At 36.4% G+C, this 26,727-nt stretch overlaps 1 protein-coding gene across 10 annotated transcripts in view; it reads left to right on the plus strand.

The window, feature by feature from the left end:
• The first annotated feature begins 706 nt into the window (after positions 1-706).
• NEDD1 (NEDD1 gamma-tubulin ring complex targeting factor) overlaps positions 707-26,727 on the plus strand; it is a 66,471-nt gene continuing 40,450 nt past the window's right edge. For 6 of the 10 annotated variants that reach the window (XM_082349527.1, XM_082349528.1, XM_082349525.1 and 3 more), the window contains exons 1-6: positions 731-822; positions 3,372-3,515; positions 6,406-6,500; positions 10,490-10,606; positions 13,747-13,887; positions 26,159-26,388. In XM_082349527.1, coding sequence (XP_082205653.1) covers positions 3,380-3,515; positions 6,406-6,500; positions 10,490-10,606; positions 13,747-13,887; positions 26,159-26,388 — 719 coding nt within the window. In that variant the 5' untranslated portion in view covers positions 731-822; positions 3,372-3,379. Of the gene's footprint in view, positions 823-883; positions 1,094-1,380; positions 1,460-3,371; positions 3,516-6,405; positions 6,501-10,489; positions 10,607-13,746; positions 13,888-26,158; positions 26,389-26,727 lie in introns of those variants that run through there. The other 4 variants (XM_082349530.1, XM_082349526.1, XM_082349531.1 and 1 more) reach the window with 4 other exon arrangements.

Consider the following 26,727-nt stretch of genomic DNA (forward strand, 5'->3'; position numbering starts at 1 on the left):
GAATATGAAAGCTCAATCCACCTACTCCTTTTTCCACTCTGAGAAGCATCTCCTTCAGAAGAATTCCCAGCCAGATGGTGTTCGATGTTCCTGACCCTGCAGCATGATTTGGAAAAAATATCATAGGCTTTGAAGTCGGATAACTCAGACACTTAGGCTTTCTGTTATTTCTTAGCTTTTCTTGGCATGTCTCCTGGTTTGTAAACTGCATCGGGTATTATCGGCTGTCCACGGTTTCCTCTTCAGGGAAGACATTCCCAAACCCACATCCATGTTCATTTCCCTTTCATACATTTTGTACCTTTCATCTGAGGCAACTCTCAGAGTTTTCGATTTTCATTTAAGTATGTATTTATTAACGTCTGCCCCTTATACTGGACTGTAGCTCCACCGGGCCAGGGACCACGAGCGTTGACCGTACCCTTGTATTCCCAGGCGAAACTCAGCACTGTGCACCCAGAGTCTAGCAGAGTGCCTGGCACACAGTAGGCAGCCAACGAACAAATGGATGACAAAAGGGCAGCAGGCGCTGGCCCTAGCGCCATCGGTGGGGCGTGGAGGGAGCCGCCCAGGCCCGCAGATCCCTCCCAGGCGCTAGGACCAGGACCCCCACCCAAGCCCAGCACCGCCCCTGGCCCTGGCCCTGCCCCTGGCCCTGCCCCTGGCCACCAACCCGAGCCATCGCTTGGGGCAGCGCCTCTCCCGGTGACGCCATTCGGGGGCGGGACTTCCGGCCGCCGAAGTTTAACAGTCCAGGCGGGAGCCGGAAGCCCAGCGCCGGAGAGGGCCGCGCTGTGGCCCCCGGTGTACGGCGGCTGAGAGGTGAGGTTCCGGAGGGCCCGGGGTAGGGGCTGACACCTGCCGAGTACTTGCCCTCTACTGGTACCCGCTCTCCGGTCACCTCAGGGGGCGGGGCGGAGGCCCCTGGGGTCCCGGGGCCCCGGCCGGCCGGCCTGGCGCTCCGGACGGTTGCCGGGCAGGGGTGCGGCGGCGCGTTTGGCGCGGAAGTGCCAGGGAGCCGCGGGCCGGGGTCGCGCACCTCCCCCTGCGACGGGCTCCGGTCGGGCCTGAGAGGTGGCCCGGGTCAACTGGGGTAGGTCGGCGGCGGCTCCGGGGGCTGCCCTGCCACGTGAAAGTTTGCGCTTGTCTACAGTCCCGTTCTCTTTTTGTAAACCTCTCAAATCCAACTCGTTTAGCAGGCGCTCAAATGCATTTTACGAGGTAACCCCAGTTGAGCAAGACTCCTGCAAGTAAAATGCATTTTGGGTGACTGAAACTTGTAGAACTTTTGTTTAAGCTAAGTGTCGTAGTGGAATTGTTTCTTGTAGCCGCGCTCCCCGAATCCGGGGCTGACGGTGCTACCGCCTTGTGTCCTCACAGCTCAGTTTTGATGGGAGCCTCTTCCTGAGGCTGATACGATGCCCCGCCCTTAAAATGTGCTAGTTCTCGGAAGACTGAGGTTGGTGGGCCCTTCCCCGCTCCACTTTGAGAGGAGGAGACCGACGTTGAATGACTTGGCCAAAGTGACTGTCACCTAACTCTGGGGCAGATCATCTGAGCCAGGTCTAAAGGGATCTTTCCGCTCCATCACGCCGCTCAACAGGAATGGTCTAAGATTATAGTAAAGATATCTTTCAGTGGTTTTTACTGGGTTTACAGATGCTTTTCCAGCACTTCATTGTTGTTGAGTAGGGATCCGAAAGGGCACATGTTACCACCTGTTAAGGCGCCAAATCCAAACACTGTGTCTACATTTCAACAGATGACTAACGGCTCTTAGTAGAACTGTATTTATCTGATGAATGAAGCATAGTGAATCACATAGGTGGCTTTTCTAGTTAACAAAAGTTTTACCTTCTTTATAAACACATTGAAATTTTGTCTCTGGAGAATGAAAGGGCCCTATAACTTGTTGTGCCTTTAGGTTGTCCTCTGAAATAGAGTCTGCTCCTCGTAAGTGTGATGTTTTGTTGATGACTTGGGAACCTGTCTGTAATATCACTTATGCGCTGCTGCACTCTTGCACTGTCCGCACCAGGAAGGTGTGAAGGGTATATTTCTAGGCCCCCATCCCTTCCCTTCCCCTTTCTCCCAGGTATTTCTCAGCATTTTTTTCTTACCCGTCATGCATTACTACTTGCCTTTTGTCTTCTAGACTGCCTTGGTTTATGAAATCACTTTGTCAGAATTATGTGTTTGAACTGTATACTGTGAACAGATAATACAAGCGAAGGCACTGTAGACCGTGTGTTGGTATAGGGACTTAGTGACATCTTCTTAGGCTGTATTTGCTAATTTTAGACTTATTTGGAAAACCTGCCATGGCGGGATTCTGACCTGCAGGAGTGCTACAGTTTATCATAAAGTTTTTAAAAGGTAAGGAAGTTACCTATCCAACAGTTATTTGTTGAGTACCAGCTGTGTGCCAGGAATGTTTCAAGACTGGTAGTAAACAAGATGAAATCCCTGTCCTAAGGATCTTTATTTTGTTCAAGACAAGGGGAGTCAGACATGAGAATAAGACCGCAGATAGCAGGAAGGGCCATAAAAAATGAAACAGGGTAATGGGATATAGGACAACTGGTATGGAGCAGCTTTAGCCATGGTGGTCAGGGAGGGCCTTTCTGAGGAAGAAACATGAGCTGAGACTGGAATGATGTGAAGGAGATGACCTTGGGAAATCGGGAAAGACCATTCCAGGCAGATGGGGCTGCAAACAGAAAGACTCGGAGGTGAGAAAGAAGGCCAGTGAGTTTGGTGGCCCTGGGAAAGAGAGGTAGGAATGTTACAGCAGGCCAGTTTGTGTAAGGCACGCTAAGGAGGTTGGACTTCATTGTAATTGTTCTGCAGAGTCATTGGAAAGGTCAGCTAAGAGAATGTGATCTGGTTTATGTTTTAGAGAGATCACTCCAAACACTTTGTGGTGAGCACAATCTCTGGGACAAAAGCGAACGAGTAGAGCCACTTGTTTTAGATAAGATGCCTCATTTTAACTCTTTTTTTTTTTTTTTTAAATTATTTATTTATTTATTTATTTTATTTTTGGCTGTGTTGGGTCTTCGTTTCTGTGCGAGGGCTTTCTCTAGTTGCGGCAAGCGGGGGCCACTCTTCATCGCGGTGCGTGGGCCTCTCACCATCGCGGCCTCCCTTGTTGCGGAGCACAGGCTCCAGACGCGCAGGCTCAGTAGTTGTGGCGCACGGGCCCAGTTGCTCCGCGGCATGTGGGATCTTCCCAGACTAGGGCTCGAACCCGTGTCCCCTGCATTGGCAGGCCGATGCTCAACCACTGCGCCACCAGGGAAGCCCTTAACTCTTTTTTTAAAACCTATCCTTAATTGTTTTTAAAATATGTTGTTTTAAACTATTTGCAGGTGCAGTCATGCAGGAAAACCTCAGATTTGCTTCATCGGGCGATGATGTTAAAATATGGGATGCTTCATCTATGACATTGGTGGATAAGTTCAACCCACACACATCACCACATGGAATCAGCTCAGTGTGTTGGAGCAGCAATAGTATCCTTTTCTTTTTTAAACAACCACTTTTTGTTAGGTTAAACAACCAGTATCAATGAAACTTTTGCATGTGATCCATAATGAGAAATATATTTGGCATAGCTGTGAAATATAAAGTGAAATAGGAATTTAGTAAACAGTATATCATATGATGCACACTGATATTCTCTGTTGATTTCATTAAAAACTTATTTGCAATTCACTACATTGAAAAACAGTGCTATTAAAAATATGTTCGCTACTAGATGCAGATCATAGAATTAGTTTTGTTATTAACAGTTTGTTATTTAATCAAACGGAATAAGGTAGGTAATGGTGGGAAAAGTTCTGAAAGGTTCTGGAATGATGTTTTGTGTCTGTGTTTGGATATTTGTGGATCTGGTTGGGAAATTAAAGACAGAACTTGAAGGCAGAAGCAAAGGTTGAGGGAAGAGATAAAAATTGTCAAACATTCCCATCTTACTGATGTATTCTCTGTATTTCTTTTCCTTTCTATCTGTGATGAAAATAGTCTTGTTTCCCAAAAAGACAGGAAAATTATCTAGATTGAACTTTCCTCAGGTTTTTATGTTTCTGATTGACACCCTCCCTGTCTTAATAAGTTCCTAAATGTGGATAAAATGACTTCATAAATAGGGATTTCTCAATATCTCACTATTGACATTTTGGGCAAGATAATGCTTTGTTATGGAGGCTGCCCTGTGTATTGTAGGATGTTTAGAAGCCTTCCTGGTCTCTACCAACCAGATGCCAGTAGTCCCAATGGTGACAGCCAAAAATCATCTCCAGAATTGCTAGATGTCACCTGGGAGCCAGACTCACCCTCGGTTGAGAACCACTGCTGTCAACAAAGTATTCTTACCACCTTTTGTATGAAAATGTTCTGTATACTTGGTATGCTAGAAATAATCATTCGTCTGTGGAACTCATACGCATACACTATTTCTTAAACAACAGATTAAGCTTTAACATGTGTCTGATCTTATCAGTATCAAAGTAGTAATATTCTGCTTCCTGATGAAAGTAAAAATATCAAAGCTTTAAAATATGAATGATTCATGAACAAAAACATTAGAAGTTTTCATGCTCAATCTAATCTTGCAAATACATAACAAAAATGATGAATTTTCTTATTGAATTAAATTTACCTCTTCATCATTCCTTGATTTTGTATTAAAGTAGCAAAATAAATAACTTTGGTGCTCTATTAATCAAACTCATGGTGAAGGGACTGCATTTTTGAAGGACTCTCCAGATATATAGTGGGGTAAGATGTTTTAAAAAGAGTCACAAATATGTGAGGTTGCTTCTATTATTAGATTTTTATTATGTTTAGAGCTTAATTTTCCTTGTTACTCACTGCATAAAAGTAGCAGTTCTTAATGAGATTTATTATTTTTTTTCCCCAAGGAGTTTTATTAGGAGTTGATACATTTACTGATAAACCACTTAATGGTCTATCAACAGAACTGATGTAACTATGTGATGGTGTCCTATGACTTTTGGAAACTGGTCTTATTTCTGTATAGTTTTGTTGTACAAGTACCTGTGCACTGAAAACCTTTGTGTAGTTTTATACCTATTGAGGCTTTGATGCCTTCCATAGAGGTTAGTTACTGAAGACCAAGGAATTCCCAGACTCAGAGATTTAGGGACCACTTAGCATGGATTCCAAGAACAGCGTTAATGGTGAGGTGCCAGGGAGATTAGTTTTCTTTTTTTTGGTTCTCTAGGTAATATTCCTCACTTTCTCATGATTTCTAAAACTACATGAGAAATAAAAGGAGTAACTAGAGTATCCTCTTGTATTATTTTCTTTCAGTCCTTTCTTTAATATATTCTAAGGAGGAAAGTAGCAATAAACATAGGAAGAAGCCAAGGAAAGGGAAATGATTTATTTTTCTCAATGCTGTAATATCTAGGTAGGTGGAAGTGATTTTGTTTGAATCATATATCATAATAAAATTACAATCCATGGTCTGTTCACAAAATATCTGAATGTTATGTAAATCATCCAAAAGTAATGCAGTTAAGACTTTGCTTGTTAAAAGTAAAGGTTTAAACTTCTGATATTTTAATTTGTTTTGACTCAAAATCAGACTCTTGGTCTTGGTTATATTATTGTATTTGGTCATTTTAGTTTTAAAATACTTACATTGTTTTGTGTTCACTGATTATTCCACTTATAATTTATGTAAAATAAGGAAAATATAATTTTAAATTATTAAATTTTAAATAATTATTAATTTATTTTAATAATTTAAAATTATATTTTAAATAATTTGAATTTAATTGAATTGAAATAAAGTCAAAACTCTCAGAACATAGTTGCTGTGTAACCACACTTATTTATATTTGCTACATATACTGTAATATTCTTAATACATTTAAGATTAAAACACTCTATCACAAAAATTCCATCCTGAGAAAATATCAAGCTTTATTTTTTAGTGGAAAAATAGGAGACTAATGTGGATATTTGCTTCCTAGCTTAAAATGGTATCAAGCACTGCGTTGCTAAATAGCTATCTTAAACAGTATTTATAGATGAAAAGGCTGGTTGATATTTGCCCGATGTTGCTTTTATCATGCTCTCATTCTTGAAGGATAAAATTAGACCTTCTGGCCTACTCTTTGAAAATGGAGTAGTATTTCACATGGGTTAAATAGCTTTCAAGTGATAGCAAAATCAGAAAGGATAGTTCTTCCCTGCAGTAGTAGTAAAGAGAATTAGTCTTAGTAATTAGTAATCTGAGCCAGTTTTGAAAGCTAATGTATCAGCTATATTCGTTGCTTAATGTGCTTGCTTTTATCATCTCAATTCTTATAATGATAGTCGAGTGCTAGAGCTGCTCATGGATTTTTCGATTCTCCATAACTCTTCATTTAGATAACTTTCTAGTGACAGCATCTTCCAGTGGTGACAAAATAGTTGTTTCAAGTTGCAAATGTAAACCTGTTCCACTTTTAGAGCTTGGTGAAGGGGTAAGTTTTTTTTTGTTTTTTTTAACTTTTAAAAATCTTAGTTTTGCTTGGGTGGTAATTGCTTATTTATTATGGTGCTGACAACTAAATATAAAGGTGTTTCAAAGCATTATTCTTAACCTGAGCTTAAAATAATACAGTAACACTTAAAGGTGAAATAAGTGTGCTTACTGAAACATCTTTAGGTAAAATAATATTAGGTACTAGGGGAGCAATCAAGGACTTAGATTTCGTCAACTAGGCAGTTACTTTCTCCATTTCCCCTCTGTGGGAGGTTCTCTGGTATTGCTGTGGTTTTTTAGGATGATGTTCCACCAAGGTCACTGAGTTGATTTGAGCAGAAGAGTCCTAATGAAGTAGCCCTACCTTTACTGACATTGGGCTCAGGACCATCAGCTAAAGAGCCTTATCTGATGGTAGCCTTCTGCTTTAGCTTCTGTCCACATGGTACTGCCTGAGTCTCCCCAAGCTCTCCTGCAACAGGATGCCTTTGTCCCAGAGCTTTGGTCCCAGAGCATTTAAATGAAGCTCTCACTATATGTTCTTACCCTTTAGTTTTACAAGTTAATCCCTCTGATTCAGGATAATGCTGGCTTTCTTATTTCCAATCACACACTTCTTGAAAGCTATTTCCATTTTAAATAAGATCTAAATAAAAAGGAATAAGTAGTTAGTTGGTAGCTTGTTCTTTTTTTAAATTTCATAGTTTTCGTAGCAGACTGTAAACCATTATGAATTGTCATAATTTTACACACTGGAGTAGATAAGGCAGCCCAGTTAATAATTGTTCTACTCCAATTACAGTGGAGTAGAACACAGCAGACCATTGGAATATAAGCTCATCTAAAGTAAAAAGGACTTAGGATTTCTATCAGTCCTTTCCTAAAGGTATCTGTTGGATTGATCTCAGCATCAGTTCCAGCCCACAGATATTAAGAGACTGGGCAGAGAGAATGTCTGCTAAGGGTAGGAATGACGTTTGCCTATCAACCTCAGTAAGTGAAATTGAGGCAGAGAGTGTCGCTGGGCAATAAAGGCAAACTGTACTCTTCAAGAGCAGGTGGAACATCTTAGTCATCTTTGGATCTTCAGATCATGTCAAAGGTGGGCAGCAAACATTTGCTGAATTAAATATCAACATCAGAACAATTTCGATTTCCACCTCTACCACTATTTATATATCTATCTACACACATGCGCGCGCACACACACACACACTACTTTTATGCGTTGCCTTAGAACCAGTTTGGGACCTTTTTTTGTTGTTGTTAATGTGTAAAATATAAAAATGACATGATATTTACAAGTGTGACACCACTTTAAGGATTTTGTGAATATTTTACATTAGTTGCTGTAGTTCTGTTTCCCACAGTTAAGTCATATCAGAATGCAGGTTGATGAAAGTGAGATCATTGTAGTTATAATTTAAATCTGCTTTAGTTTACTTACAAAAAATATTTTACAACCATTGGTTTTTTAGTCTTTATTAGTAATTTCTTATAACATATTAGTGTGTTGGTAACCTTTGCTTCATAGGATCCAAGTCCTATTACTTATGTACCATTTGAGATATTAGGCCTTTGCTCATTGGGAAAATAAGGTTCTATCCTACTTATTTTAACATTATTTTTAAGGTGGAACTTTATTAAGTTTCATATTTATTTTCTTTGACTTTGTATTTTACCTCTTCAAAGTAGACATATTGGTCTTAACAGTATTATAACGGATACGATAGGCTACCATATAGCCTAGAAATTTGACCTGATGTTATTTTCAGATTTTAAAATTCCACCCATTGCTTGTGTCTTAGGGTACAGGATTTCTGTAATAACCACTCAATTTCCATTAATTATTTAAGTTCATTAGCTACATTAATAATCTATTAACATAAAAAAGATCTTCTATCATTAGGGTAAGCAGCTGTAAATACAGGTTTTGTTCTGAGCCCTTAAGAATAATTTGAGTGGTTTTCGATGATTAGAATCCTAATATATTGATCTTTGATGGATGCCCTTCTTGTCTGTTTTCTTTAAAGGTTATTTTGATAGCTCTTAGCAAACTGTCCTGATCTGCAATGATAACCAGATTCTAACTTTTACTAGTCTGTTTAGACTAAAGTCAGTTCCTAGAATGACCTGCAAGAGAATTATAGCGACCATACTGAAACATTGATGTAATGTGCTCCTGATATTTTTGTATGTGTTAATAATTTTGACTCAGTCAGAATTTCAGAGCTGGAAGAAGCCTTGGGGGAGGGAAAGGGGGTTATCTGCACCCTTTTAAGAATCTGGTGCTCTCTTGAGCAGAGGATGTTTTAGAGATGCATGGACTCTCAAGGGCAGTAGATCTAGTCCTCATCTCTCATTTCTCAGGTGTAGAAACGTAGGCTCAGAAAGGTGACATGACTTGCCTACACCTACATAGTTTGCCTTTTAACCTTTAACTAAGTCACAGAATGTCCCCTTTGGAATTCATTTTTCTTTTTTCCCCTCATGGTATTCAGCTGGAGGTGAGAATAATTAATGTAACTACGTAGTGTATCTGAAAATTAAATAGAAAAAAACATGCAATATTGTGCTTTGTAGCATAGTTACTGATGGTACTACCAGATAGATGACACTCATAGATACTCATTGTGAGAAAAACTTGGTTACCTCTGTACTTTAGCCGTTTGTTCTATAAATATTTATTGAACATGGATATGGTCTTTGCTCTAAGGAAACTGACATTCTGGTGAGAGACAATAAACTAGTAAACAGAATACTGAGTGATAGTGATAAGTTGTTATGCAGAGAGCTAAAATAAGATATTGAGATAGCAAGTTACGTTAGGTGGCCAAGGGAGGTCTCCTGAAGTGTGGCATTTAAGTTGATATCTATTGACCAGAAGCAGCCATTCAAGCCAAGATTCAGGGAAATTAACTTTCCAGGCAAGACTAGCTGTGTAGAAGCCTTGAGGCAAATATAGTGTTTATGGAATGGAAGATGGTCAGTGTGGCTAGAGAATTAGTGGATAAGGAGGAAAATGGTGAGAGACCAGGTAAGAAGGGGCCAGATGAATAGGGCTTTGAAAACCAGGTTAATGATGAGTTCGGAATTTATTCTAGGTGTGATTGGAAGCCATTGAAGATTTTTAAATGAGAGACACATGATCTGATTCACATTTCTTAAAGGTCACTCTACTTATGGAGCATGGGATGTTAGGAAGCAGGAGTGGAAGCAGGACAACCAGTTAGGAGGCTGCTGTTGTGTTTTGTCAGGGTTTGGATTAGGGTGCCAGCAGTTACAGTAGATAAAGGGGGGGCCCATGTGGGATAGATTTTAGGCTTGTAGTTTAGAGAACTTACTGATAGATTGGGCAGAGGGAGAACAAGGAATCAAGGTTAATTCTGGACTTTTATCTTGAGGAGCTGGATGAATGGGACCTTTACAGTGGTGGGGGAGAGTGTAGAGTTAGGTTCTGATGACATGATGTTTGAGACTTGGGCCATTAGGGGGAGATCTGCTGGGACACTGGACTAGTATCTTATCCTCTTTATAAAACTTTGCCCCTCTGTAAAACGAGGGTTTTAAACTAGGCATTCTTTACAGTTCCCTCTACCTTAAGAATTTTCTGAGCTGTGGGTTGATTTTAATGTGAGATATTCTGTGGGAGTCTAAGACCAGGTTTTATTAAAGGGAAGTATTAAGGGCAAGTAAGCCCTGATGGGAGCCCAAGACTTGCTGGTATTTCCTAAGCTCCCTCTGTCACCACCTTTCTGTGGACTAGAACATGAATCTGGTTGATTTCCTTAAAGCCTTTTTGAACACTTTGCAAACTATTGAATCCATGTGACAGATAATGAGAGGTGAATCTTTAGTACAAGAATTGGCATGTTTATAGCATTTAACTCAACAAATATTTTTCATGTGCTTACTAAGTGTTGGGTGAGACTTGAAAGTCATCTCTGGGCTCTGTTAAGTTAATGTGACTTTTTTTTTCTTTAATAGCAAAAGCAGACATGTGTCAGTTTAAATTCAACATCAATGTATTTGGTAAGCGGAGGCCTAAATAACACTGTTAATATTTGGGATTTAAAATCAAAAAGAGTTCATCGATCTCTTAAGGTAAGCAACTTTTTTTTTTTAATCCTTACAGAAATGGGTATCCCACAATGTGTTTATTAGGAATAGTTACCAAACTTTTAATTTTGAGCTTTTATGATAAAAATAAGCTGCTTCAGAATTGAAGTGAGATTTGTTAGGGAAAATAAAGATGCTGTGTAGCCAAAAACTTAGTTTTTTTGGTTTATTTTTCCCTCCACATATGTTACTATATTGCTATATTGCTGGGGTTAAAACTTTTTCCTTATTTTTTCACTTTGGTCTGCTCTCGTGTGAGTGAATCGCTTACTTCATTTAAAAAAAAAATATGGTTTGTTGTCATTAGAGATCTTTTTAAGGCACTTTGAAATAATGAGAGTGGTTTTGGGATGACAGTCTTTGGGGATATGGCTTCTTAGTTCTCTGCTACAGTTTGTGTGTATGTATTTTCGTCTTGGTAATGAAATGTTTCTAAAATAGTTTACTACTTACAGTTAGTGTTTCTTTAAATAGTTAGCTTTTTGCAGTTTCAGAAAATGAAAATAATCATCATGAAAGCCCCTGGTCGCGATTGTTTTTTTGGACTTCTGTCCTTTTAATATTTGGAAGTTCATTTTTAAAATTATTTTTAATTTTTATGTCTTTTAAAAAAGTTTTAATATGCAAAATTTTAAACATATTTTTATCTGTACACACACATACCTATATACACAGAGAAAGAACTTCCTTTAACTCATCATCCATGTGTTCATCACCTGATTTCAGTGATGATCAACTCATGGCCAATATTGTTTTATCTGTGTGCTCATCTACTCTCTCATCCTTAGACCTTCAGAGTATTTTGAAGCAAATACCAGAGATCATTATAATTTTATTACATATCTTAATGTCATTGAGTTAATTCTTACTAGAGAAATAGTATATAGAAGAATGGTTTTCTCTTAGCTAAGTTAAAATATAATCTTATGATTGCTGTTTAAAATATTACTTTTGGAAGTTCATTATTTTAAGTATTAACTAAACTTTGAAGAGTCTTCAGGAAAATTGAAAAGTTGCCAATAATGAGAATACTTAACTTTTATTGAATTCTTTGACATGCCAGCCACTGTGCTTAACATATTTACTCTATCTATCTCAACAACTCTGCAAAGCAGGTAGTATTATTCCTAAGTACAGATGGAGAAACTCCGACTCAGAGATGTTAAAGAACTTGTTCAATGTCAAGCAACTAGTAAGGGCAAAGATGAGAGGCACACTCAGATATTATTCATTGTTTAATCTTTTAAATTATGAAATAGTTGAATTAAAGCTATTTAGGGGGATATACCTAGTATGAATAAAGAATATCTTAAAGAATTGAGAAGAGATTAGAAGTCTGTGGCCAGTTTTGTCACACAGTGTCACACGTTTTAGGAGCATCACTTATTCCCATCCCTCCTTACATGGCAAAATTCTACTCATTTTTCCCCTCAGCTGAATGACTTATTTTCCACAGTTGAAATCAGGAAGACACACCTGCCTCTTTACAAAGTCATAGAAGTTGTATTGGACCCCACGTTATAATTTCTCAAATGGGAATGATGCACTATATGTCCACTCCTTCTTTTTCCTTTCTTATCAGATATTCTTTTCCTCAGGATGGCATTTGTTTGATTTAAAAAAGCAGTAAAATGTAAAGGCATCTCCCAGCATGCTTCAAGGACCATTTGAAAAAGTTGTAAAATAAGTGGAATATTATAGCTACTATTCTTGATATTACATTAATCTAATTACAAGATACAAAGGTTGGTTTGTTTATCTTATTAAGGTATGACATCAAACTGTTAAAAACTATGCTGATCACCATGCTCCTAGGCTAGATATCTCTAATTTAATTTTGGAAAACATAGTCCTTGTGAACTCAGTTTGTTTAAAACTGAACAGTTGGGGCTTCCCTGGTGGCGCAGTGGTTGAGAATCGGCCTGCCAATGCAGGGGACACGGGTTCGAGCCCTGGTCCGGGAAGATCCCACATGCCGCGGAGCAAATGGGCCCGTGAGCCACAATTACTGAGCCTGCGCGTCTGGAGCCTGTGCTCCGCAACAAGAGAGGCCGCGATAGTGAGAGGCCCGCGCACCGCGATGAAGAGTGGCCCCCGCTTGCCACAACTAGAGGAAGCCCTCGCACAGAAACCAAGATCCAACACAGCCATAACTAACTAACTAACTAAAAAAAAAAAAAAAACACAAACAAAAACTGAACAGTTTTATTTCCGCAAAGTTGATTCCCCTTTGGATTTGGGAGACAGTCGAGTATAATGAGAGGAAAATAAGCTTTGGAATATGACCTGGATTGAATCCTGGCTCTATCACTGGCAGTCCTGTGAGCTTGCACAGTTTCTTAACCTTGGTTAACTCATCTATCAAATGGGGAAAATGGCCTTGCCTCCCATGATTGTTCTAAAGATTAATAATAATATATAAAACTCCCAGCCTTAGTTGGTACTCAGCAGATGGAAGCAGCAGCCATCAACTCTCAAACATGCTTTGCTCATTCTGGCTTTGGGGCTTTTGTTTTTTGCTCTCTTCTATGTTGCAGTGTCAGGTTTCTTTCTCCTTCCCCTAACTTACCTCTTATTACTTTTTTTTAATGTTGAAATCAAGCTTCTGTCTTCCATAAACCTTCCTCTGTCAACTCAGTTCACAGTGATAACTCTCTTTCCTCTGACACTTTGCCTCTGCCACTCATTTAGCATTCATTCTGCCATTTGCATGTTCACTTAAATGTCCTGTCTTCTCAGTTGAACAGTAATATTCTCAAGGGCAGGGACTCTCATAATAATCAACTTGCAATAAATGTTACTTGTCAGTGGAAGTGAATTCTTTAAGGTAGACATAATGCCATTTAGAAAATTACCTTTCCTCTTTGTCTCTTGTTTCAGGGTGCCTGACCATTATTATGGTTATGAAAAATAAATCTTTATTCCCTGAAAAGACTTGATGTTAATCGGATAGTTTACTACTCATTTGAGTAATTTTTTTTTGGGTTATTTGAGGAAAATGTTAAAGCATATATTAGATTGACAAATACATAATAGTTACAAAACATGAAATTTACAAAAAACCATGAAAATATGCTGTTTGAAGGTTGTGTGGCACTGTATTTACTTTCATTTCTTTCATTCAGGATCATAAAGATGAAGTAACTTGTGTAACATATAATTGGAATGACTGCTACATTGCTTCTGGATCTCTCAGTGGTGAAATTATTTTGCACAGTGTAACCACTAATTTATCTAGTACTCCTTTTGGCCATGGTAGTAACCAGGTACAGTATGGGTTTATTCAAAATAAAGTTGATAAGATAGATTTTTTAATTATCTTACATAAGACAATGAATTTGAGTTTTTAAAATTGAGTATTTTAAATTTGCATTTAGCTCACTCAAAAAACTGTGGTAGCTATTCTTTAATGGTAGTATGCAAAAGCTAATTCATACTAGATGATGGTGCTTACATGAGTTCGGTTATGCCACTGAATAGTCACATGCTCCTAGAACTTAACTATGTATAAAAAATACAGATAATTGTTAATAGATTAAGCCAAAGGAATGGATACTAATTATGACATTACAATTATAGAAGTGTTGCATAGCTTAAGCTATGTCAGCTACAAGACAGATACTTATGTTCATAAGTACTCTGTTTGGTGGACATGGAATAATTGTATTGGGTTGGCAAAAAGTTCGTTTGGTTAATGAATCCATTGTTTAATAAAGTTCTTGGTGAAAATGAAAAATGTCTTTTATTTTTACTTAAAACCGAATGAACTTTTTGGCTAACCCAATATTTAGGCACAGGGTAAATTGAGTTTTCTTTTTTGTTTGTTTCAAGTATGTGATAGTTAAAGTATCAAAGCATATTTATGTATTTCAGGTTAATACGAGTATTTAGGGAAAATTTTTATAAAGGAAAATTAGTCAATTATTGAATTTTTTTCTTTATAAAAAATTAGTCTATAAAATTCTTAAAAGAATAAATTCAGTTTCTCAAGGAATCTAATTCTTGGCTAACTTTCCATGAAATTCTCCACAGGAATTTCCAATGAGGTGAAACTTCTTTTAATCTTTTTATTGTAATCACTTTGACCATAAGTATTATTAGATAAAATATGGGAGCTCTTCAATTTTGAAAGCGTTAAAATCATTATTTGAATAGTATTTAGTGTTTAAGGAAAATTTAATGGATATTAAAAATGTACAGAAAAAAATCTTTTCTCAGATTTCATATGTATTGAGGTAATAAAAGAGATGTACATATAAATGATATTATGGAAGATTGATGAAAAACAATCTTATGGTGATCCAGGACAGAGAAGACTGTCTGATCGGGAATAAAATAGAGAAAATTGAAGGAGGGAGGATTTCAGCTGGGTCTAAGGCTTATAACTGATTTTGTTTTACTAGTATATAAACTGACCTCTGACAGTTATTTGATTCTAGCTTGTATTAGGGTTAGCTCTTTACATGTCCACATTATAGTTGGAACCGTGTCTTGTTTCTTTGTACTCAGCCATTGTCTAACTTTGTGCCTTATATGGAAAAGATCCTCAATAAATCTATGAGTAGATGAATACATTTAAAGATAACAAAGATTTTAATAGGCTAATAAAGAACTTTGGGAGAGGGATATTTTATATGGAGGAAATCATATGAACAAAAACAAGGAGAAAGGAAAGCATATGGGTTTTTATATAGGGCTAATGTGGGAAAAAGATTAGAAAGGTAAGCAGGAACACAGTGTTGATGTGGGACTTTGAATGCCAGACCAAAGTTTGGCTTTTATTTTGGAAGGCATTTAGGGAACTCAGAATTTTTTGATTAGTTGAATATTAGAATCATAGAAACCTTGAACTGAGAACAGCCTTTAGAGGTAATCTCACTTTCTGCATTTTATGGATGAGGATAGGTGATTTGCCACAGAGAATGTATTAATATTGTCATAAAAATAGGAAATAATATTTTGTTTTTGTAATTTTTTTGGTTATTTGTATTATGATAATGGAAACATAAAACCTAAGCCCACAGAAGTTGGAACTATTGGAAAAAAATCGTATCTAGTGTTCAGATGCCTTGCTTTTTAAAGAAATAGAGTAATCTTCTCCTTCCTCTTTTTTCTTCTTCCTCTTTTTCTTCTCCTTCCTCTTCCTCTTCTTTCTTCTTCTTCTCTTTCTTCTTCCTCTTCCTCCTCCTCTCTTCTTTGGTATATTAGAAGCATGCTAAATTTAGATTTATAAATTCTGGGTTGACTTTTCAGTAACATAAATATTAGGTTAGATACTACCATGTATATTCTTAGATTTCAGTTTTTTTTGTATTTTGCTAGAGAGTTTTCTTATTAAAACAAAAGATGAAGGAATAGTCCTGAAAACATTAGGTTTGGTTATTGCTCTTGGCCTTATTGTGTGTAAAATCTTAAAGTTTTAAAAATTGAGCTAACTTACATATAATAAAGTACATATATCTTAAATACACAGCTTGATGAATTTTTATACATACATACACCTGTGTAACTACATACTACCAGAATCAAGATACAGAATCTTAATCCTTTCCAGTCACTACCTCATATTTCTTAAAAGAATTGTATGTGTCTGGTTTCTCTTAGTCTTCATTATGTTTCCTTTGTTGCATGGAATAATAGTAGTTCATACTGTTTTACTACTGTGTAGTATTCCATTATATGGATGTGCCACAATTTATTTATCCATTCTACTGTTGATGGACACATGAACTGTTTCCAGTTTGTAGCTATTGTGAGAAAGCTACTGTGAATATTCTTATATAAGTCTTTTTATGGATATATGTTTTCATTTCTCTTGAGTAAATACTCAGGAGTGAAATTGCTGGGTCTTAGGGTAGCCATCAGTTTTTACTTTATTAAAAATTGCCATAAAGGTTTTAAAGTGCTTGTGCCATTGTGTACTTCTCCCAGCAATGTATGTGAGATCCAGCTGCTCCACGTTTTTGCTCATACCAAATATTGTCTATCTTACTAACTTTAACCACTTTGATGGTTGTGTAGTTGTCTCATTGTGGTTTTAATGTGCATTTTTCTATGTTGAATGAGTTGGCATACTTTTATATACTGTCTTTTGTGAGGTCACTGTTCAAGTCTGTTTCTCCTTTTTGTTTGGGGTTATTTCTGTTTTTCTGATTGATTTATAGTTTATTCTGTATTCCAGATGGAGTCATCTTTTGGATATACACGTTGCATATATCTTCCTTTAGCCTACGGCTTGCCTTTCCACTCTCTTAATGCCTTTAAAAAAAAATGAACAGAAGTTCTTAAATTTATGTCTATTATGCTCCATTTCAAATTAATTTTTGTATATGGTGTGAGATGGGGTTCATCTTTCCATACAGGTATATAATTATGCCAACATTATTTATTACAAAGACCATCCGATTGCCACTGGGGTGAGTGTAGGTGGTGAGAGGGTTCGGAGAGCATTCAGGCAGAGGTTATCACCTTGTAGAATTCTTACCACCATTTATTGTGTTTCAAGTATAGTGATCATTGCTTTATATTACATTTTCTCATTTATTCTTTGCTACTCACTTGTGAGGTATAGGTTATTCTCATTTTACAAGTGAGAAAACTGAGATTCCAGGACTTTCTGATCACAGGATTCTTAATTGACTGATCTGAAGGTCGACCCTTGAAGAGTGGTAGCATTGTTTCCTTTTGAATCTCTTTCTAGCTCAGGGGCAGCTGAATGTATAAGGATTTGAGGATCCAAAGTTCTGGAAACTTTGCAGTATTCTCTTGTCACTTTGTGCAGGAGTTCAACATTTATTCTTATCTCTTCTTCACATGAAAAAAAATTTTTTTAAATTCTAGGTGACAGGTTGCTGTATTGTTGATTTTCAAAGGATTTTTTTCTTTGATTACTTTGCATGGCAAAACTGAATATATCTTCTAGTTTAGGAAAACAGTAATGCTCAAAGCTTATCTCTTGTGCAAGGTCAGATGAACCAGAACCTAGATATTCATGTTCTTGCAGCCTCTTGCTTGGGCAGTTGGCATCTCTATAAGCTTTTTTGGTATAGCTTTATGTTGTAAATCCCACATTTATTTGGAGAGGTAGCTGTGTGAACCTGGGCAAGTGACTTAACTCTCAAGCCTCCTTTTCCTTAACTGTCAAGTGAGAATGAAAATATACTTTCAACAGGGTTTTGTTTGTTTTTGGATTTTTTTGTTTTTTGTTTTTGGTCTAGATGAGATGCTAACATAGTTCCTAACATGTGGAGATTAGGGAGCTTTAGTGTGAACTTTTAATGAATAATCATATTAATTTACTAAAATAGCTTTTGTGATTTACTTCTGCAAACTGGTTTGAACATCTTTAGGTTTAATGCCTTCCCTCCAAACCCCTGCTAATTAACCAGTTGTAACTTGACCTCAGTAATCATATTTTGTGTTTTAGAGCAACTTAGAATAAGGAGAGCATTAAAGAAGGTGAAGAAATCGAACTGGCGTGTGTTGGCTTTTTCCCTTTTCCTGGAACAAATGTTTATATATTTTTCGTGTACTATATTATTTCATTTTTCTCTACAACATTAAAGCAGAGTGCATGGGTTAGGAAACACCCGTTGGCCTCTGTGTATGTAAGTATGCAGTCTCAGTTTTCTTAGTGAAGAAAGTCACAGTTATGATTTTGTATACTTATGTTTCCATTTTACAGGCAGCATAATTGAAATCTGTGGAGGTTTTTTTTTTTTATTAAGATTCCTCACAATTCATTTACAATTTCAAGTATATTAAATATTCACTTTTTAAATTTAAACAATGTTCATAAAAATTTCAAGTCTGTCTAAAAATTGACATACGTCAATTCCAATACACTGTCACCCAGCCCATTTTCTACGCTGACAGTTTTACTATAGGGTTTGGGTTTTTGAGAAAAATAGTAGGTAGGGCACATATAATGATTAAATTAAAATTTTCTATTTTTGTTTCCGTGAACAATCAAGAATTTGAAATCTTTAAAAATCATCAAATTGATTTCTTAGCAAAAGTGACAAAACCATGGAGTCTCAATGAATCTGCATTATACTGAATTTCATATTGGAAATGAGATTGCCTGAATATATTGAGAATCTTACTTTGAAGTGTCTGAGCTGAATTGAAGCTATTAGTTTTTTGTGGATCGCAGTGTCTGTCTGCGGGGGAGAAAGAGCCTTACTGCTTCTGCAGAGCTGCCAGGGCTGACAGACTCCTTAGAATATAATTGCAAGTCGCTATTTGGCAAGTTCAGCAGCTTAGGCTCACAAATAGGTTAACCTGTGTTGCCTTTCTCAGACTGCAGCCTTTTTGAAAGCAGTTAAAAAGTGGATCTATTTTATTGATTCCTTAGATTTAAAAGTGATTTTTTAAATGCAATGTCTGTGAGATTTTAAATATAACATTTTTCAGTATATGTTAAATAAGTCCATTTTCTTCAGTTAAATTTTTGACATTTTAGGTATAGCTTTTGTAAGTATTAATAAGCCTTATGAGTACGGAGATCTGGTAAACAATTATTAATTACATTTTTAAAATAATTATTTTATCAAGAATGAATTTAATTCCAGTTTGGTTAACTTGGTTGACTGGTTTTGTTTATACCTGAACTTTGGCACTCAAAAAGTTTGACTGACTACAAAGCTTTATATCTAGAATAGTGGTTTCCTTTATGTTATATGGGAATGTTGGTATACAGTTGTATACTATGGTATAATATGTTCTTGATTCTCTTTATGTATGTCTTTAGTATTTGTATACTTTTCTAGCCTTTATATTATGTTTTTGAGCAGTTTTATGATTGACATGTTGGCATAAAATAAGCTTGTATATTTTTATATATTCTTAAAGTATAATTTTTCCTTTTGTTCTTCTCTTCTAAATTTTCTTTAATAGGAAGTGATTTGAAGAATGTTTTCTTGCAGTTTCTCTGTATAGCTCTGTCTTCCTTCCATAAAGTTATAATCATTCTGTTGGTCCAGTCCTGTCTTCTGCTTTTTCTTATTAGTGTTCTATCCCAGGTATTCTCATATTGCTAGTCTTCATAACTATAATTTTTAATGGCTACATAATATTCCATTGTTCAAATGCCACAGCTTATTTAAACATTTCTGTATTTTAGGTATTTTCCAAATTTTTGTAATCACGAGTAACATATGTTAATATTGTTTCCATGAGTGTATGTTTTCTGCTTTTGGCTTTTTCTTTCAACATAACTCAGTAGTAGCAGGCTCACATTTTCTCTCCTTGAGGAGTTCAAGTGTGTTACTCATTTTTGGTCTCAAATGTCTGATGATAATTTAAGTATTTTTTTCTTATAAGTCACTTGTTCTTTCTCCCTGTATGTCCAAAAGATTTTTTTTTTCCTTTAAAATTCAGTAATTTTACTAGACTATGTCTTGGTGTTGGTCATTCTGTATTGCTATTCATAGGTACATGGTATGCTCAATTAACATGTAGTTTCAAATCTTTTCTTCTTTCAGGAAGTTTTCTTGAACTATAGTTTTTAGTATTTGGTATTTTCTTTATCTTTGTTTTTTCATTGTTGGATCTTCTTATCTTCAGTGATTTACTACTGTCTCTCAAATCATTTTTAACTTTTTCCTTATTTTTGATTTTTAAAAAGTCTTTCCTTTTTGACCTGTCTTTACGGTATTATTTGTTGTATTTATTCATTCTGTATTCCTTTTACCTTTAATGAAGGCTACATAATGTAGCCTTCATTTTTAAAAGGATTAAAATTTCTAATTGTTTTCCAAGTTCTGACATCTCATTTCTGAGTTTTCTAATTCTGATTTATGTTGTTTTTGAAGGTCTTGTATCATTTTATTGTCTTTCTGGTCATCTGTTGAGAATGTCTTTCTTCTTGTTCTCTTTGTTCTCATAATAACTTTGTATGATAACTGAGATAACTTTGATTTATCTGTGAAGTCAGTTTCCCTGAACTCCTAGACAGAGATGGAGTTTCGAGGGTATCTTTTCTAACTTTTCTGAGGTTGCTTGGCTTTGTGCTACTCCTGTACTTATATGTGAATTTTCACTTTCCTTCAACTATATTGACTCCATCCCATTCAGTTTGTTTCCACTCTTAGTAGTGTCTTCTCAGTATGGTGCCCTGACCTGGGAAGGAGATGCCTTGGCTGGACAGTTTTGGGAGTTCATTGGAGCTAAACTGCTCTAGCCCTTCAGACCTTTCTGCAAACCTCCTGCACAGAACCACTAATGCATTGGATATTCCTGGTCTAGCTGATGTTATCAATTGGCCACCATGCTTTCCTGTGAATACCTTTTGGCTATTTGGGGCTTTTCCTGTTCTCAGATCTGTCTCAGTCCCTGTAATTTCCTTCTGCTTCCTCTTGCACAGATACTAATACTATGAAGGACTATGGCTGTTAAATGTTTGACTTACTAATGTGTATTTTGGGGCTCATGGGGATACCTGTTGGTCTAGTTTTGTTGTAAATGTTTTCATGGGGTTTTAGTTTTGCTATTTGGTTTGCTATCTATCTGTAAAGCACACACACACACATACGCACACACTCACATACTTCTACTCACTGTCTGTGCTGGGATTCCCCAAGACCAGGTTTGATGTTTCACTAGGAGGACTCACAGGACTCAACATGTGGTCATACACATGGCTATGATTTATTACAGTGAAAGGATACAAAGCAAAATCAGCAAAGGGAAAAAGGTGCATTGGGTGAAGTCCCAAGGAAGCCAAGTATAAGCTTCCAAGAGTGTTCTCTCAGTGGAGAGGATGTACTTAATTTCCCCAGCATCAAATTGTGACAACATGTATGGCACATTGTCTACAGGGAAGCTTGTTAGAGACTCATTGGCCAGGGACTTTATTGGAGGTTGGTTACCTAGGCACCCTCTACCTAGCATGTACCGAAATTCCAAACTCTAATAAGGAAGGCAGGTGTTCAGCCATGGTTCAGCCATAAACCATATCTTTTGCACAAACAGTTTAGGCACAGTGAGCCACTCTTATCAGTCGGTGAGCCACTCTCTTCAGCTAGGGTGGTGGGAACCCTCCAAAAATCCAAGTTCCAAGACTCCAGCCAAGGGCCAATCTTGAAAGCAGGACTTTGCAAAGATAAGCAGTCTCAGGCCTGCTTGTGCACACATACACACACAAATGGGGGGATTCAGGGAGATTAAAAAACTCTGCCACCATCATAACCTCTATCTTCTCAGAGTCCTCCAGTTACAGGGACTTTAAGCAAGGCAGATTTACGTTCAGATTTCCAGTTTTGAAGAGGTTATTGCTGCAGTAGTGTGAAGGATGGATAGCAAGCCATTGAGAATGGAAATGGGCAGTAGCTCAGGTGACAGATGATTGGTGCTTGAAATAAGACACTGGGAATGAAGAAGAGGGAGGAATGGAGTTGAACGGATACTGTATATTGATGAGTGTGTGTATGTATGTATGTTTGTATATGTACATGCATATATATATATATATATAGTCATATATGTATCAGAGATTATAAAGCTATAAGAACGTGAATGTACATTCCTATCTCTGTGAAGGGGAGACTTTTCTAAGTGTAGGAACAACGTCATAAGTCATGGGACAAGTTTGATGTATTTAAGTACATAAAAATCTAAAATCTGACAAAAAGCAAGACAATAAAAATCAACAAAGTTGAAAAGAAAATGGGGAAAATATTTATGTCTATGAGAGCATTAATGTCCTTATTATATTAAGATCAATTGCAAATTAGTATTTTAAAAATCTTAATAGCCCAATAGAAAATAAGCAAAGTAGATTAATGGGCAGTTCACAAAAGAAGGAAGATAAATGGTCACTTAGCATTTTTCAACCGAGCACCTTTAAAGCGTGAACAACAATAAAATACAAATTCTTTTATAAAGTAGCAATTTTAAAAAATAATAGTAGTCAGGGTACTTGGAAATTGGAAACAACCTAAGTGTCCATCATTAGATTATTTAGACAAATTGATATACTCATTCATTCATTTATTATCCAGCTATTAAAATCATGTAGTAGAAGATATTAATAACACAGCTAACTTTATAATAATAAAGTATGGTCCCAAGTTTGCTGTTGGTACTTTACTCAAACGCAAACATACATATACACAGAAAAATACTTAGAGGATATCTTCCAAATTATTAACCAGTTTTTCTCTAGGTGGTAGGATTATGGATGGGTTTTTTTTTTCCTTTTTGTGATTTTTGTAAAAAAACATTTCCAAATATTTATAGCAGGGGTCAGCAAATTATGACCTATAAGCTGGCTGTTATTTTTCCTAGAAGTATCTTGAATAGGGAACAAGATAGGAACTTAATAAATGCTGTTGATACTAAAATGAGTTAATACTTATTTTAAATATAATTTAGATTAATATTTCATTTATCCAGGATCATTAGATATTCTCTTGATATTCTAAATAGATGATGATTTAATAGATGTAGAAAGTTCAGAAATGAAGGTCTGTTATCAAAGAGGTAGAGGTGAGTTATTGACAGAAACCAGTGTGGCTACTTAAGGGTCTTTTAAAAACTTATATGTAAAAGGTGCTCAAATGTATGGTACATGAATGAATGTGTGAGTTATGAACCTGTGAGAATAGTAGCAACACCTACTATGTACCTGGCTTTTTGCAGAATTGCTATTTAATCCTTAAAGTAACCTTGACAGGCAAACAAAAGTGTTTTCTTTGTTGTACACGAGAACACTGAGGCTTGGAGAGTGTAAGAAGTTTTTTACCCAAGTCATACAGAGTTTGGCTCTACTTGAACGCAGGTTTATCTGAGAGGAAGATTTATGGTTATCTTTAGTCTTGTTTTTCTTTTCTAAATGAGTTGCCATATAGGTCCACAGAATTTGAGGCAATATATGGAATTTAGGTTTTGACTTAAGAAATTCATTTTTAATTATTTATTAAGTTTTACAGTGGTCCCTCCTTATCTGTGGGCGGTGCGTTCCAAGACCCCCAGTGGATGCCTGAAACTGCAGTTAGTACCGAACCCTGTGTATACTATGTGCTTTTCTACACATGCATACCTATAATAAAATTTAATTTATAAATTAGGCACAGTAAGAGATTAACAACAATAATGAAATAGAACAATTATAACAATATACTGTAATAAAAGTTTAGTGAATGTGGTCTCTCTTTCTCTCTCAAAATATCTTACTCTACAAATTTAACGCCATTTCCATCCTAACTAAGCATTTATCACACACCGTGGCTGTAACTCACAGTTTGAGGTGCGCAGCAAAGCTAGCACTAATTTCTTTATCCTTCTTCATAATTTCATGGATAGAAGATTCATTCTTACCATAGTTTTTTTTCTTTCCTTATTATGATTAAGTTGAGAACTTTACCTTTTCACTTAATGGAAGCACTTCACCCAGCTTCTCTTTGGCATATCTGAATTGCCAATATCATTAGTGTTGCACTTTGGAGCCATTATTAAGTAAAATAAGGGTTACTTGAACACAAGCACTGCAATACCTTGACAGTTGATTTGAGAGCTGAGATGCCTACTAAGTGACTAATGGGCAGGATACCCTGGACAAAGGGATGATTCACATCCTGGCGGGCTGGAGTGAGATTTCATCATGCTACTTAGTGCTCAATTTAATATTTTTGAATTGTTTATTGCTGGAGTTTTCCATTTAATATTTTTGGACTGTGGTTGACCACGGTACGCACCTGAAACCGTGGAAAGTGAAGTTGTGGACAAGGTAGGGACTACTGTATATAAAACGGTAAGCTCCTTGTTCCCTGCTGTATTCAAGCAGATTCCGGATGGCCCATATTTTAAGGATGTTTTAGCAAATTACTACTGTGCCTAAGAAGTTGAACTTTATGAACTTTGAGAATCTAGAAGGTCTATGATTTTATGGTGGTGTTTTGTTTTTAATGTTCTGCTTGTACATTTTATCCAAATTTAGATTATGTGAAGGACTATAACTATATGAACTCTTAAAATGCTGCAGAAATCTTTTACGAATTAATATTTTGCTTATGTTTAGGTAGGCTGATATGTGACTCTGCAAACATGATAATTCACTAAGGCTCTCTATATCTTTTATATAGTCAAGGTCCATGTAGTTTATTTTTTCTTGAGTGTAGACCAGAGGAAAGATTTGTCTATTCAAATGGATATGTTTTTCCTCAACAAAAATGGAAAGTATAAACCAAAATTTTGTTTGTACTTTAGCCATATGAAAGTATAAACCAAAATTTTGTTTGTACTTTAGCCAAAATGGAAAGTATAAACCAAAATTTTGTTTGTACTTTAGCCATATGAAAATGAAGAGCCAAATTTAATGGTTGGCCGTAGTAATATCTTACCTTAGGTGTCAGGTTACAAATACTCTTGTTTCCTTAGACAGAATTTGTGTTATGTTATTCCTAAATATTTTTTCGTTGTTGAGGGCTAATACTTAATATTTTGAAACATCTTAGAAGTAGAATATGAGTTTTTTAATATATAAAAGCTAGTGGTTTTAAATCTTTTTGGAATGTGATAGATTAGATAGAACAAACAAAAAGCCCTCAGATTTGACTTTTTGTTCTGTGGCAGTTTTATCTGGGACCTATATGTGTAGTTGATACCTGCCATCTAGAACGTGATTCATTGCTTGACTCCGGACTATAAACTGTTTGAAGGTGTCTTATAGCTAGTTTCCCACTCTTGTGGATTCTACTTAATATTCATTTCTATACTTATATTGCTATTTCTGTGTGGGGGAAAAAAATAGCTTAAATGTAAAATACTTAATTCTCAGCACAATAAATGATAATATCAGTCAAGTTTGAAAGCAACATTTTAGTAAAAGTAGATAAAATTCATCCAATTTTAATCTAAGACCTGTTTACTCAAACTGGATCTTTGTATATTCTTATCCAGCAGAAACTAGAAAGAATGTCTCCACTGCCTCTAGAGATGAGTGTTTTAGAGAAAGGCTCGCGTTGCCCTCAGGCCAAAGCTTTTGAAAGATTGGGTATATAGTCCATCCCCAGTCTAGAGTGTTGCCAGTTCCCCCTTTGTATTTTAGTTAATTTTTTATTGTGCTTCAAGTGTTGAATTGCCAGCACATCAAACAAACATATCCAGATATCAAAAATATATATTGAAAACAAATGCAAAATATTATTGCTTATTCTCTACCAGTGTTCCCTTATACTTATTCATGATTTAACTGTGACTGGGCCTTTTATTTAAGTGGAATGTTCTAATCCTGATGAATTAATGTAGTTTACCTCAATATATTGTATTTTTCTTCTGAAAAAGAGGTGACTGAGGTAACTCTACTCCAACATAATAAAATCATGACAAATATTCAGTTACTAGATTTAAGATGTCTTAGGGTCATCTTATAGCCCACTAAATGATTTTATGGTTGTCATGATTGAAACGTGTTATGCTATAAACCAGAGACGTTCTAAATCCCTTGTGAATAATGTGGTTGGCCATATTTATACTTTATATAAAATGTTCTTATGTATGCTTACAATTCCGTAAAACTTATTTTTATTTTCATAGTCTGTTCGGCACTTGAAGTATTCCTTGTTTAAGAAATCGCTACTGGGCAGTGTTTCGGATAATGGAATAGTAACTCTCTGGGACGTGAATAGTCAGAGCCCGTACCACAACTTTGACGGTACACATAAAGCTCCAGGTTCAGGCATCTGTTTTTCTCCTGTCAATGAATTGCTATTTGTAACCATAGGCTTGGATAAAAGAATCATTCTCTATGACACTTCAAGTAAGAAGTAAGTATAACATGCTCATTTCTTAATTTAGTAACAAATAATTCTTTCATTAGCAGCCATATTTGTGATTTGTATAGACCTCTGATTAATGTTAGAAGATGTAAAGTTTGTGTATTTGTTATCTAATAAGGTAGAATTTTCTTTTTTTTCCCATGCAGAAAAAACTAGATGAGACGTGGGTGTTCTTTAGAGCAGCGGCCCCCAACCTTCTTGGCACCAGGGGCCGGTTTCGTGGACGGGGTGGGGTGGGGTGGGGGGTTGGGAGGATGGCTCAGGCCGTAGTGCGAGCGCAGAGCAGCAGATGAAGCTTTGCTCGCTCACCCTCAGGCCGCTCACCTC

The sequence above is a fragment of the Balaenoptera borealis genome (genome assembly GCF_965194805.1).
Source record: "Balaenoptera borealis genome assembly, chromosome: 13".
In the NCBI taxonomy this organism is placed as follows: Eukaryota; Metazoa; Chordata; class Mammalia; order Artiodactyla; family Balaenopteridae; genus Balaenoptera; species Balaenoptera borealis.